The sequence below is a fragment of the Parasteatoda tepidariorum genome, chromosome 7, assembly GCF_982258835.1.
Source record: "Parasteatoda tepidariorum strain Cologne lab strain chromosome 7, Ptep-v5.0, whole genome shotgun sequence".
Taxonomy (NCBI): Eukaryota; Metazoa; Arthropoda; class Arachnida; order Araneae; family Theridiidae; genus Parasteatoda; species Parasteatoda tepidariorum.
In genome coordinates, this window is record NC_141761.1 from 87,821,668 (window position 1) to 87,836,519 (window position 14,852).

The following is a 14,852-nucleotide window of genomic DNA, read 5'->3' on the forward strand; positions in this document are numbered from 1 at the left end:
GTTTTACGGGGTGGACCCCTGTTACTTCCAAGATGACAATGCCAGCTTACATGTTGCGAGGGTCACCAAGGCTTGGTATGGTGCCAATGGGGTTAATCGAATGGCCTACTCAGACCTGAACCCTATCGAGAACCTCTGGAACGAGTTGGATCGTCGAATTGGGTGTACTACCCTGAACAGTCAGTGACGGAACTTACATGTCTTCTCCAAGCCGAGTGGAAGAAAATACCACCAGCCGTCACATAAGGACTTGTGGAAAGTATGCCCCGGAGAGTTCACGCTGTAATTGCCTCTCGTGGATGCTCTACCAACTATTGATTATGAATAAAGTTAGTTTTTCTTTTCAATCCCACGTGTCCAAATACTTATTGGTAGATAGTGTATATCTCTATTAACTTTTTAATCTTATCGTATTTTACTGTCTTTAACTTATGATACTTACTCGTGATATGAGATAAGAGGTTTTTGCATCAAGTGCAAAAGTCTTTTACCAGTTTCTATGCTTTGTTGCACAGAAACCATAACCCTAAACCAGCTTCTTCTGTGTCTCTTGATAACTATCTGTCGTCTAATTTCTCCAAAAATAGATAAACCAGAATGGATAGTCTTTTTCAAATCCTCTAAATTTTTCAAATTCTGTAAAAGAAGAAAAGTTAGTTTAAAAGGTTTAAATTTTTTTTTTACTTTGAGTTGCAAATTAATGCAATTGATATTCACAATTTATTACTCTTAAGAAGTACTCTTTAAATAGAATCTGAAAGATAAATTACTGGTTTCAAATTCACCCCATTAGCGAATCTTTGAATTTATTTAAAATATATATTTTTTAATGTAAAATTGAAATAATTTCGATTAATGAAATGTTAATTTTAAAAAAATGAATAAAAATATAAAAAAGAAAAATATCTTTCTTAATGTCAGTGAAATTTTCGTAAATTTCTAAATCTGAAAGTCGATATATATATTACTGGCAAAGCTGGAAATCAAGCATTATGTACAGCGCCGAAAATCGTCGAGAAAAGCATTAAATTATTAAATATTTCTCTTATTGCCAAGGCATTGTATATGTTACCGGCAAAGTATGAAACGCCGGCATTGTATAGAATGCCGGATGTTTTTAGGCAAAGTATGAAATGTGAGAAGTATTACATACTTTCCCTAGTCATTGAATAAAATGCCTAGGCATTCTATAGAATGCCAAATGCTATTTAGGCAAAGTATGAAATAAACGTCCTGATGAGGTTATTAAGTAAATGATGTGCATGTTACTGTGAATGACCGAAATCGGTGGTTGTTGCCTTTCACCGGTAAATGTTGACGCTTATATAGTCGCTTTTTATAACAACCGATTTGATATTAATTCATTCATGGATATAATTACATTTATTCGATATTTTAATACTTACTGGTAATACTTACTGACGATGGATTAGAAGCACTTGACCTTAAACTTGACCATGGATATAATTACATTTATTCGATATTTTAATACTTACTGGTAATACTTACTGACGATGGATTAGAAGAAACATCAGTGTTTGGAGTATCAGGCAAATGCATACTGGGGCAGTGGCACTTGACCTTAAAAAAACATCAGTGTAGGGTATACCGGGCAAACGTATACCGGGCAGTGGCACTTGACCTTAAAAAAACATCAGTGTGGGGTATAGCGGGTAAATGTATTCCGGTCAATGGCACTTGACCTCAAAAAACATCAGTGTAGGGTATACCGGGCAGTGGCACTTGACCATAAAAAAACATCAGTGGAGGATATACCGTTCAAATGTATGCACACACCGGGCAATGGCACTTAACTAGACCTAGTATGACTAGGCCTTTGGTAAATGCCCGAAATATATACTAGGTCTAGTGCCACTGCTCGGTATATCCTACACTGATGCTTTTTTAAGGTCAGGTGCTATTGCCCGGTATACCCTACACTGATGTTTTCTTAGGGTTCAGTGCCACTGCCGGTATACATTTGCCCGGTATACCCTACACTAATGTTTTTTAAGGTCAAGTGCTATTGCCCGGTATACCCTACACCAGGGATGGCGAACCAATGGCACGCGTGCCATTTATGGCACCCGACACAATATTTTGGGCACGCCACCGATCACATTTGTTATTACACGAATGGTATTACACTATGAGGCATATGTAACAATTAAAATAAAATTCACAAAAAACACACAAAATAATAAAAAATTATTAATAAAAAATTAACAATTAATGCTAAAAAAACAATTAATAACCCTATTAAGCAAGTTAACAATAAATAAGTAGCAAAAAAATCATCAGTCCTGCTTAAACTAACATCTTACAACCTAATATAAGTTATTTGTCATCTAATCTGCAACAACAGAAGTCACACTGATGTTACTTTAAGTTGAATTACGCGTATAACTGAGACATTGCAAAATGTTTTTGTTTTTTTTTCAATGTAAATAAGGAGTTTTGAGTTTATAGTATTTAGTATTATTATTTTCCCTATAATCACGATGTCAAAGTCATTTGACGGCACGTCTATGACCTAATCAAACAATTTTTTAGAAAAAATGGCACGTTGGTGTATAAAGGTTCGCCACCCCTGCCCTACACTGATGTTTTTTTAGGGTTCAGTGCCACTGCCCGGTATACATTTGCCCGGTATACCCTACACTGATGTTTTTTTAAAGGTCAAGTGCCACTGTCCGGTATACATTTGCCCGGTATACCCTACAATAATGTTTTTTTAAGGTTCAGTGCCACTGCCCGGTATACCCTACACTGATATTTTTTTGAGGTCAAGTGCCTCCGACCGGTATACATTTGCCCGATACTCCAAACACTGATGTTTCTTCTAATCTATCGTCAGTAAGTATTATAATATCGAATAAATGTAATTATATCCACGAATAAATGAATATCAAATCGGATGACGTTTTGAATTTGTCATTTTTAAATGACATTTTGACGAATCGGAGATGTATTTTATACTTCGCCGGTTTCTCATTTGGCATTCTACAGAATGCCTAGACAATGAGTGAAATATAAATCATTTCATACTTTGTCGGCTAATTTTAGGCATTCTATTCAATGCCTAGGCGTTCTTTACAATGCCGGATTTCATACTTTGCCGGTAACATATACAATGTAGAATGACAAACTGGCTCAGTAGGAAATATGGTTAACGAGATTAAATGAAATGTAGGGATATATGCAGCATTGCTCAATATTCCTTACACTTATGTTTCAAGTTAAGGGACCAATGTCTGGTATTCAATACACTGATTTTTTAATCGAGCATTAAAGCATTAAATCTCTAAGTATAGAAAGCAAAACCATCACCCACTAGCTTATCAGTAATTTTCCCACTTTCCGAGAAGTTAGTTAAAATGTGGAATGTATGTTCTTTGTGAGATAAATTGAAAAACTTTAAAAAAAATGTTATTTCTATCTTTCGAAATTATTGAGGTGATTAGCCTAAACTGCTTAGCTAAATGCTGTGCGTCCAAGAGTTATTATTCAAAATTCATCTGCGCAATAATATCTGATGAAATGGATTTCAAAAAAACTATGTAGAAATAAGCAACAGTAACTGCTAAAAAAACCATAAGAATTTACGATAAAATAGCTGTTCTCATATGTGGGATTCATGAGTTATGTTTTAAAAATATCAGGATTTTTAAAATCATGAGGCGTATTCAATAAAATAACAAAAATAAAAGAAAAAAATGAGGGAGGTGCCTTCACTGACTAGGGGAGAGTGGGGTCAATTGTAACAGGGTACGATTGTAACAGAGCAAAAATTTCGAGTGTCGGGTTCTAGATTTGGTTCCTAGGTGGCGCACAAGGTGTATTTAATAAATCTACATGTACACCCCTGCTGGCAACCATTTTTATGTACTTTTGAAAGAGTTACATCACGCTACGCTAGATATTTTCACGCTACGTAAGTACTTTTTGGGTATTTGAATATTATATTGTAACAAAGTAATTTTGTTCAAACAAATAAAAATTATTAACCGAATATGTAAGTGAACACCTTAATTAACATTTCAAGAAAAAAAGATTAGTTTTGCTAATTAACTAGCATTGTTTTTAACAAATGAAGCTGAAATGGCGTCTTGGGGACGATTGTAACAATAAGTAAAGGGACGATTGTAACAGCTGAAAATAAATAATCTTATGTTTACAAACCATTACTTAACTCTTTAAGAACCACCAATAGTTTTCTATATCATTTATATTATGCTGCATGTGCATTATTTTATTTGTTACCTTTCACAGCATAAATTAAAATTTTTGACCCCTTAAAGTTAAAAGTTTATTAACCCTTTAGGTCTCTGCTCATTATTAGTTTTACTCCTAAAATATCACTAATATTTTGATCAATAAAAAAATATATCACAAGTATGATAATATGTATAATTAACTACGTTTTAGTTGAATTTATGAACTGTTACAATTGATTCCATAAGTGGGGACAATTGTAACAAGTGCACGACTGTCAAAAATTGTTAATAACTAATATAATAACATTTAAAATAAGGTATTTATTTTTTTTTCTAGTGGAGGATAGTCTACTTTACTCGTCTGTCAATTAATACTAATAATATATTGGATTTTTTGTGAGTTAAAAATAGTTAAGTAAAAAATATTACAATTGACCCCACTCTCCCCTACCACTAATTTTTGCCGGTTGACATCAAATTCTAAGTGCCCGGACAAACAGTGCAAATAGTGGCAATCGATGCATCCATTAGTAGTATAACACGTTTATTAATAGGTTTTTAGATTCATCAACACGCATTCAAAAGTTTTTGAAAACTACTTAGATATTAAAAGGCTTTAAGTATCGTAAGAGAAGCATATTCCACGTTTTGAACAAGTAAAAATATCTTGTTTGAAATATGTGTAAATGAAAACCGTTTTATTTCAGGTAGCTATAAAATCACACAATTGTTGTACGTTATAAAAGACAATTCTTTGATCAGTTCTGAGAAGGGTTGAATTAATATAAAGTCAATTACTTAAAAAAATACATTGGTGCAAACCTATTCTGTAGGCAAAAATAGCTTTCAATCTAAATATGAATGATAGATATTGTCAAACACTTTTTTGCATACCTTTGTGATATTACGATAAAAATTTTGGCAAAGATTCAGTCTTTCGGCACAGCCTTTAAATATCTTCAAGAACTCGTCCCACGTGTTAATAAGCTCGGAGTGTAGTTGTCCGTCTCCGTAATTCAAATCATTTTTCAAACCTCTTTGGAGCATCAGAAATTTTGTCCCAGTATTGAAAGACTCCTGAAAAAAAAAAAAAGGTTTCGTTATCATGGTTTAAATATACTTGAGAAAATTATTAATACAATTTATGCACATCTCATCTTATACAACAGCTATATGCCCTCTAGTAATATTTAAAACGTATTTTAATTTTCCGTATAAGAAATTGGAATAAAACATTAAAATATAAACTATCTCAAACCGAATAGGTAATTTCAACCAAGTCACCCGATGACGTTGAAAGATGATAACTTGAAATTGCGATTCGACATTTCCATGACGTGTTAATTTCGTACTGAAATATAGAAAAACGAGTAAATTAAATTTTGTGTCAACAAAATAATAAGAAACATATGTTCTTAATCACAGCGATTGCGAATTTTTTTTAAAGGGTAACTTCAACCAATTCATCCGATTACGTCGAAGGAAGATCACTTGAAATTGCGATTCGACATTTCCATGACGTGTTAATTTCGTACTGAAATATAGAAAAACGAGTAAATTAAATTTTGTGTCAACAAAATAATAAGAAACATATGTTCTTAATCACAGCGATTGCGAATTTTTTTTTTATGTGCATTCGAGATTTTGCAATTTTCCTTCAAACTTCAGCTCATTTTTTTTTCTCCACTCAAATTTATAAATTTGAGTGGACATTATTACGCGTTATCGCAAATACTCAGATAATATGCAAATTTAATTGTAGAATCATAGCACATTGAAAATTTACATAGATTTTTATTATTTCGAAATTTCTTTCAAAATTGATATAATACTTTATATTGCAATAAGTATTTCATTCATTTATGTAGGGACTGACATTTTTATTGGCTACCAACATTTTTAAATTTTTTTGATCCCTAGTTGCAACTAGTTTGCTTAATTTTATGTCAATTTTGTTTCCAATACATTTAGTGTTTTAGTGTTACATTTAGTTTTTTAGTGTTTTTTCTCATAATTTCTGCGTTATAAAAAACCCTTCAAAAATTAATTTTACAAATTTGCATCACGAAACCAAATATATTTTGGCATAAATAAATTCTTAGGACGAAGTTATACATAATGTTCCTTAAATTTGAGCAAAATTACATCATTATAGAATTTGGAATATTTAATAATAATTAATCGAAATAAATTTTTTACGCCTTAAACGACACATTGAAAATTAATTTTACAAATTTGCACCTAATATTTTTGGAACTAATATTTTTGGGTGTAAATAAATTCTAAGAAAACTTTTTATAAAATAATGCCATATGCAAAAATAAATAATTGTCAAAACATTAGACAGAAATGGAACCAAAATTTTTCAATCTCAAACGACATTTTAGAAATTAATAATAGACTTGACAGAAATACATTTATGCGACAAAAATGCATTGTTGTGCTCAACGTTATTTGTTTAAAAGTTTAAAAAAATTATACTTTTTCAACTTGTTTTCTAATAACAGAAATTATTTAATAACACAACATTCTATCGGTTAAATTAAGTAAATCGGTTAAAATTCAAAAAATTTGTGAGACATTTGTTTCAGATGATTTTAAAAAGAGGTATTCTATTATTATTGTTGTTTGTCGTTCTTTTATTAACATTTGTTCATGCGCTGTTTAAAATAACATAATGAACTTTATGAAGTATTTTAAATTTAATTAAAAACGTATTGAACAATGAAAGAGCAAATATTTGTGTTTTTACTTTATTATGTTTGCCAAGAATTTATTTAGAAAAATAGGTCTCTCTTTTTCTCTTATATTTTTTTCTTAAGGAAAATATCACACATCGGACATGCCTTAAGGAAAATATCACACATCGATTAACCAACATAACCCTGAGTAATTGTTTAATCACAGCGTGAGATTTGAATTGCAAGAAAATTAAATGTTTTCAGTAAGTCAATATTTTATTTGGGTTAACAATATTTCAAGGTTATGCTTACTGGAATGAATATTTTTTTAAGTAGTTTTTGAAAATCAGTTAATTTAAAACTCTTTTTAAGTTTTTTTTATGTGTGTGTGTTTTGCTGTATGACTTTAAAATCTTGCGTAAATATTTGATAAGAGGAAAGAATGAAGTAATTTACTTTCTCTAGAAGGTAGTTTTGATGCTTTTTTTTAATAATTGTTGATTTACTTTATTTACGCTTTGCAATTAAAAATCAATTTAGAACTGTTCAAGCAAAACAGATAATTTTTAGAGAAATTTCTTTTTATGGGCTGAGGCCCATAAAAAGAAATTTCGACAGAAAATGGTTTAAGGTGGTTTTTGGTTCAATTTTTTTTTCCTTTTCCCTTTTAAAGAATTTGGTTGTGGCGTCTATACATATAATTATTATTACCTTTTTTTCGATTAAAAAGATCCACTATGTAAAGTTCACTGTCAGGGGTCTGTCCAGACATTTTGTGAAAGGAGGTCGGTTTTTTGTAAAATTGTGAAAAAATTACTCGTAATTTGTGAATATAAAATAAACGTTAAATCGCATTCTTTCAACCAGGGTCCGCTTTTGTGAATTTGTGAAAATAGGGTCCGTTATTGCAAAAAAAACTTTTTCAAGGAGTTTTTAAATTGATTGTAAAGACATACAAGATTATGCTCAACACTGTAAAATTATAATTAAAAAAAATAAAGAGCAATTGCAGCTACTAAATTAGCGATGCACCATATAAATATTTGGTATTTAGCCTATACAGCTGAACGCAGAATATTCTTTTCGGACGAATAAAGGAAGAAGCGTCTGCGGAAGACAAAATTTAGTTTGTTTACATTTCTTCCTAGGAAGGGTTTATTCGATTAACAAAACAATAATGAAGATGAACAAATTTGTGAAGGGTCCGATTAAAAGAAAAATCATTTTGTGAAGGGTCCGTTTTTAAGTTAAAATATTTTGTAAAGGGTCCGTTTTTATGAAAAGATATTTTGTGAAGGGTCCGTTAACGGACCCAAATTTCTTCTAAACAGACTGTAAAAAATTTCGGAACAAATTACGGTAGAAATTAATGCCGGCACCCTGAGTGCAGTATCTGAAAAATTAATTTTACTGTAAAATTCATTTTACAGTAAAATTTTATACCGCATATTTTACAGTAATAACTATTTAACTACAGAGAAACAGTGTTTTACATTAAAAATTACGTTATATCAGTTTTTTTACTCCTTGAAGGTTTACCGTAGAAATGGATTTTACAGTAAAAAGTACTTGCACCCTGTTTGCAGGTACATTTTATCGTAATTTGATAATCTTAAATTTTTATATCTATATAAAAAGTGCAATTGTGTATAAACATTTATTTGTGCATCTAAAATAGCTATGTAGACAATGAATTGAAAGTTATGTAATGAACGCTAAATCGATAAATTACAATATAGACTCACAATGGCTTTTGTGCATCTAATTATAGTACAACTTAAAGTGCATATAAACATATTAAAAAAATTAGTTGTCGTCAGTATAACAGCAATATACACAATTACTGATTTTTATCTTCTTACGTGTCATATTTACCTAGACAAGGGGAAAAAAATTTTTCTTACATGCGCTTTCACGGTAAATCAAATAAACTATTTCTAAGAAATATTTCTTAATCAAAAAGAAAATCTTTGTCCTGAGTATGCCGTTTTGGTTTAAACTTAAATTATAACCAGGGGTCTGTTTAGAAGAAATTTGGGTCCGTTGACGGACCCTTCACAAAATATCTTTTCATAAAAACGGACCCTTCACAAAATATTTTAACTTAAAAACGGACCCTTCACAAAATAATTTATCTTTCAATCGGACCCTTCAAAAAATTTTTGATCTTCATTATTGTTTTGTTAATCGAATAAACCCTTCTCAAAGAGGGGGGGGGGGAAGAAAGACGAATGTATAAACGAACTAAGTTTTGTCTTCGGCAGACACTTCTTCCTTCATTCGCCCAAAATGAATATTCTGCGTTCATCAGTATATGCTAAGTACCAAATATTTGTATGTTGCATCTCTAATTTAGTAGCAGCAATTGCTGTTTATTTTTTAAAATTTAAATTTTTTTTAAATATAATTTTACAGTTTTGAGCATAATCTTGTACGCCTTGAAAAAGTTTTTTGCAATAAAAGGACCCTATTTGCACAAATTCACAAAAGCTGGTCACCCTGGTTGAAAGAATGTGATTTAACGTTTATTTTTTATTCACAAATTACGAGTAATTTTTTTACAATTTTACAAAAACGGACCTTTCACAAAACATCTGGACAGATCCCTTTTCTTAATATTTTTGAAAGAATTTTTTTTTCATATATTAAAATGTTTGAACTTTATTCTGCAAATTTTTAACCAAATTTTTTAAAACCGTCTTATATCCTAATGCGCATTAAAAACCTTCCAATATGTAAAATAAATATGTATAACATAAACCTTGGAGATAGTAGAAAGTATTGTATTTTGTAATTTTTAATTTTATATTTATTTAAATATTTAGGTAAACAAAAATATATAATGCGTCTTATATTTAAAATGAATTATATTATTGTTTACATTCATACTTAAATAAATAAATATTTAACGAAAATTACAGTTAAAACAGTCTTTTAAGTTCTCTAATAACTCGGATCGATGTAATGTCCTAAATACGAAGGAAAACAGTTTATAAGAATGCTTGCACATACTTTATCTGCTCTAGTGAGAGATGCAACAACTAATATTTCACTTCTATGTAAAAATTGAAAGAAATAAATTCGTCAGGTCTTACCTCTGCTACTTGTTTGAATTTTATATGCTGCAGAAATAGGGCGTCAGCTTCATCTGCCGATTCTCCAATTTCATTACTTTGTGCCAACATTGCTTTAGACAAATCCCTTAGCCAACGCATTGCCTGAAATCAACAATTAAAAAAAATGGATTAATAAAAAAAGTATGAAAATTCATACGTTTTTTAATCACATTTAGCATCTTTGCGTGTGGTATGTTTTGGGCAAATCATTAGCCCGAATGTGGAATCGCAAAAAAGAGGGATATGCGGCAGAATCTGAACCCACGACAACTGACTCAGGGTTCAACACGAGGTTATTGAGCGAACCACTAAACCAAACTTTCAAGTTTTAATAGAAGCTGAACTCCTGTACTTAACAATATTACACTAGTCCTGGGGTAGCAAACTTTCATACACCAACGTGCCATTTTTTCTAAAAAAATTGCTTGATGAGGTCATAGACGTGCCGTCAAATAATTTTGACTTCGTGATTATTGGGAAAATAATAATAAATACTATCAACTCAAAACTCTTTATTTACATTGAAAAAAAGAACATTTTGCAGTGTCTCAGTTATGCGCGTAATTCAACTTAAAGTAACATCAGTGCGACTTCTGTTGTTGCAAATTAGATGACAAATAACTTATATTAGGTTGTAAGATGTTAGTTTAAGCAGGACTGTTAATTTTTTTGTTAGTTATTTATTGTTAGCTTGTTTTCTATGGTTATTAATTGTTTTTTAGAATTAATTGTTAATTTTTTATTAATAGTTGTTTACTATTTTGTGTGTTTTTGTGAATTTTAATTTAATTGTTACATATGCTTCATAGTGTAATACCATTTGTGTAATAACAAATGTGACTGGTGGCGTGCCCGAAATATTATGTCGGGTGCCATAAATAGCACGCGTGCCATTGGTTCGCCTTCCCTGCACTAGTCTATATCAATTGAATTTAAAGCTGGTCGTTTTATTAACAGTTGGGAAGAAAAAAAAACTCTTATAAAAGCAGATTCGGGAACTACCAAGTTGTAAAACATGATATTTTAAAATTTCGTGATGAGCTGAATCGAATAAAGGTTCGAAGTATAGTGCTGTTTAGTGTTAAGTATAGTTCTATATAGTGCTTAATACATTTCTATGGGGTGAATTTGAGTAAATTAACTGTTTAACGTATTCATTTTAAGGAGAGAAAAAAAAGATTAATGCTTTGCCTTTCACTTTAGTCTGCAAGCCTTCAATTAACCTAACTATCAGCTGAACAGCTTGATTTATAACGTTCATATATGCTTGGCGCTTTAATTTGCTGTTAAATTTTATCGGGTTACATATTGACCGTTTGTTTGCCAAATGCATTTAGGATCTCTTTTACAATTCCACTGAAATCTCTGACATTTATAAACATAAATAAATACCTCAATGTTGTATAATAAAATTAGACTAAATTAAGGTCTTTTTCCGAGAAATTTCAAATGCTTTTTTAAAAAAATATTGGCACTTAATGAGCTTGAGCCTCGATGGGTCAGGGCATAGATCGTTTTCCTCCCAAATAAGGTGCCTTAGATTCGAATCTCAGTAGTGACTGGTTGAAATGAATTCTGCTCCCGGCTCGCACCAACCACAGTGCTGACATGAAGTATTCTCATTGGTCGACGGACAATAGAGTAGAATCCCTTTGCCATCGGGTTAATCGTGGGAGGTTTACATGTTTTTCCACTTATGTAAGGTTCAATCAGAAAAGTACTTTACGAAGGCTAGTTTGTATCCTTTGTCTTCTGGGTTGAGTTCAAAATTACAGGGCTATGGAGTTGAACATTGATAGTCGTAAACTAAGGACTGGGTCTGCTGTTCAAAGCTGATTATAAAATAAAACTAATGAGTTTAGCGGAAAACCTTTTTCCGTTAAGCTCAACAATTGCCAAATGATCATACTCTTTCATCATTTAACTCTTTTATCATTTTTCATCATTTACCTTACCTCTTTTATTCCAAACTCGCATCTTTGCATTTGCCACCGAGCATGAACTTTAAATGTTAGATTCTCCAGTTCCTTGAGTCTAAATTCTTTTTCAACTTCGACAAAAGCAAGCCATCCTCCTATGTGCTGATGGTGACTTAGTCTTTTCTTCTCGGATAATCGAACTTTTCTGAGTGTCTCGATTAATTGCAACCCTTGAGATAAAACTGCACCAGCTAGATTGCCTGTAAAACATTACATCATTTTGTGTATTGGTATTTTGATCATATGGTAAGTATATTGCAAAAATATGTTAACCTAAGAGAGAAAATCTGTATTTTGAGATAGGGGTTGATCATAACACTGTAAAAAAATTTTAGTATATAGATGCCCCTATTTTTGGTGCTGAGGTAGTCTACATTTTTTTGCAGCTCATAAAGTCACATTTTTTATTGACTTTTTCACTGTTATAGTTTTATTTATTTTTTCGTTTCATTGTTTACTGAGAATACATATTTTCATACATATTCGAATCAATTTATGACTCTATTTCAAAGATATTTCGTTTAAGGTTAGTCGGTAGGACATATATCAGTAATGCTAAGACTGACCTTTTACGATGTACCTTTTCGAAGAAACTATTTATGATATCGCTTCGAAATCTTTCGGGGGATATTTTAGATTGTATCAGTTGCGTGCTTTATAAAGTTTTAATGTTAACAGGATACTTTTTGAGTATTGAAAAATTTTTACTCAAAAATGGAACTTTTTAAAAAATTAAAAGTTTTCAGTTCATTATTTCTTGAAAAAAAGTCTGCCACAGATGCGTATTAGCAGTTATCACAGTGCAAACATGTATAGGTAAATATTCTGCGAAAAAGAAACTGAAGCAATATCTTGTTTATATGCTGAGAAAAAGTACATCGAAAAAGGTCAGTTTTAGCAGTATATGCCCTACTAACTCCTCTTAAGAATCAAGTACATTTTTAGCAATATATCTTTCATATAATTGCTAATTTGTCAATTATATATAATTTTTCACACGATAACTACAGTTCTGTACTTCAAAATGTATTTAGTTTAACCTTAACGCCAAGAAAATGGTGACAACTAAACACCAAACTTTTTTCAGCGTAACAGATGACGTATTCTATAAAAAAAATTTGACTTCGTTATCTCTTTTCTTCTATCACATGGAGATTTGAAACATGTGGTAGAAAGGTACACAATTGTAACTGTTTTTCTCCTTCGGGGTGTTCTGTAAACATCGCCTATAATGTATTTTTTCCAGATCCACGTAAGGAATTACGTAAGGAAATACACACTTTAGTGGTAGCAATTTATTAGTTAAAGAGAGGAAAACTCGTTTTTGATCGTTTGAAGATAGAGAATATTTGAAAAGGGAAGCAACTTCATCAGCAAATTTAAACGTTTTTTTATGCCGACTCTTTAATGAAGTCTATATCGATGATCTCTTTCTTTCGTACAAAATTGTCTCTTAATATGACCTTTCTTTTTTTACTTCGTAAAAATACATATTAACGATTGTGAAACACCCAATATACTTATTTCATTAACTTTTTAGAATGGAAAAAAAAATATTAGTAATTTTTATGCCTAGAAAAAATGCAGTCAGTTGCTCTCATAAACTATGCATTCGCGTCTACGAGGATGAGATGCAGACAAAATATGTATTGCTTATTTCATGAAAAAATTGTAATATACAGGGTGTTTATAAAGTCCCGGATCCATTTTGATGTTTAATAACTCATAAAACAATAAAGATAGATTAAAATTAATAACATAAATGGTTACATAGACTCAAAAAGTTTCATGACCCTTGTCAATGAACTTCCACGAGTGCCCCCTTCGTCACACGGAGAATATCAAGTCAATAGTCAATTTCACGCCAGGTAACGGCAAGCATGTCAGCATCCACGGAGGCTATTGCGCTTGTAATTCTGGGATTTCATGTTTCTGGCATTGTTAATCGCCATAATGTGCGCATATGGGGATCTGAAAACCCCATGAATTCCGTGAGACACAAAGGGATTCCCCAAAGGATAATGTGTGGTGTGGACTAATGCACGACCGAGTCATTGGGCCTTTCTTTTTTGCAGAAAAGACGGTATCATTAGTCTTATACTTATAGACATGTTGGAAAACTTCGTATTTCCACAACTAGAAGAGCTTCAGTCACATGTCTTTCTGCAACAAGATGGTGCACCACCTCATTGGGGTATCATCGTTCGTAGTTCTTTGAATGACCATTTTCCAGGAAGATGGATTGGGCGAGGAGTATTCTTCCTATTCTTTGGCCACCCAGATTACCTGATATAACGCAGCTGGACAATTTTCTTTGGGGATTTATAAAGGACAATGTTTACAGGAGGATCGTGTCGAACATTGATGACCTAAAAGCCAGAATTACAACCGCAATAGTCTCTGTGGATGCTGACATGCTTGCCGCTACCTGGCGTGAAATTGACTATCGACTTGATATTCTCCGTGCGACGAAGGGGGCACACGTGGAAGTTCATTGACAAGGGTCATGAAACTTTTTGAGTCTATGTAACCATTTATGTTGTTAATTTTAATCTATCTTTATTATTTTATGAGTTATTAAACATCAAAGTGGGTCCGGGACTTTATAAACACCCTGTATTTTAAATATATGCATTATCACATGCTTTAAACATTAATATTAGCACGTAGCATCTTTTTATACTTTAATTAACTACACGACCCTTTCAAATACTAAATTGATTTGTAAATTTCCCCATATTGATAAAAGTATGCAGCTAAATACATAAGAAGTAAATTTAAAATTAACCCTTTGAAGCAGATGAGACCCCTTTTATATATTCCTTTTCTGACACTCTAATTACACGTAAAAATATATTA

The 14,852-nt window shown here is 31.6% G+C and overlaps 1 protein-coding gene across 1 annotated transcript in view; it reads right to left on the bottom strand.

Moving 5' to 3' along the window:
- Nucleotides 1-438: 438 nt before the first annotated feature.
- LOC147807296 (SEC14 domain and spectrin repeat-containing protein 1-like) overlaps nt 439-14,852 on the bottom strand; it is a 36,186-nt gene continuing 21,772 nt past the window's right edge. The window contains exons 6-9 of the mRNA XM_087168874.1: nt 11,970-12,193; nt 9,994-10,116; nt 5,112-5,294; nt 439-636 (exon numbers count right to left, since the gene is read on the bottom strand). Of these exons, the coding sequence (XP_087025000.1) occupies nt 439-636; nt 5,112-5,294; nt 9,994-10,116; nt 11,970-12,193 (728 nt within the window). The remainder of the gene's footprint in view (nt 637-5,111; nt 5,295-9,993; nt 10,117-11,969; nt 12,194-14,852) is intronic.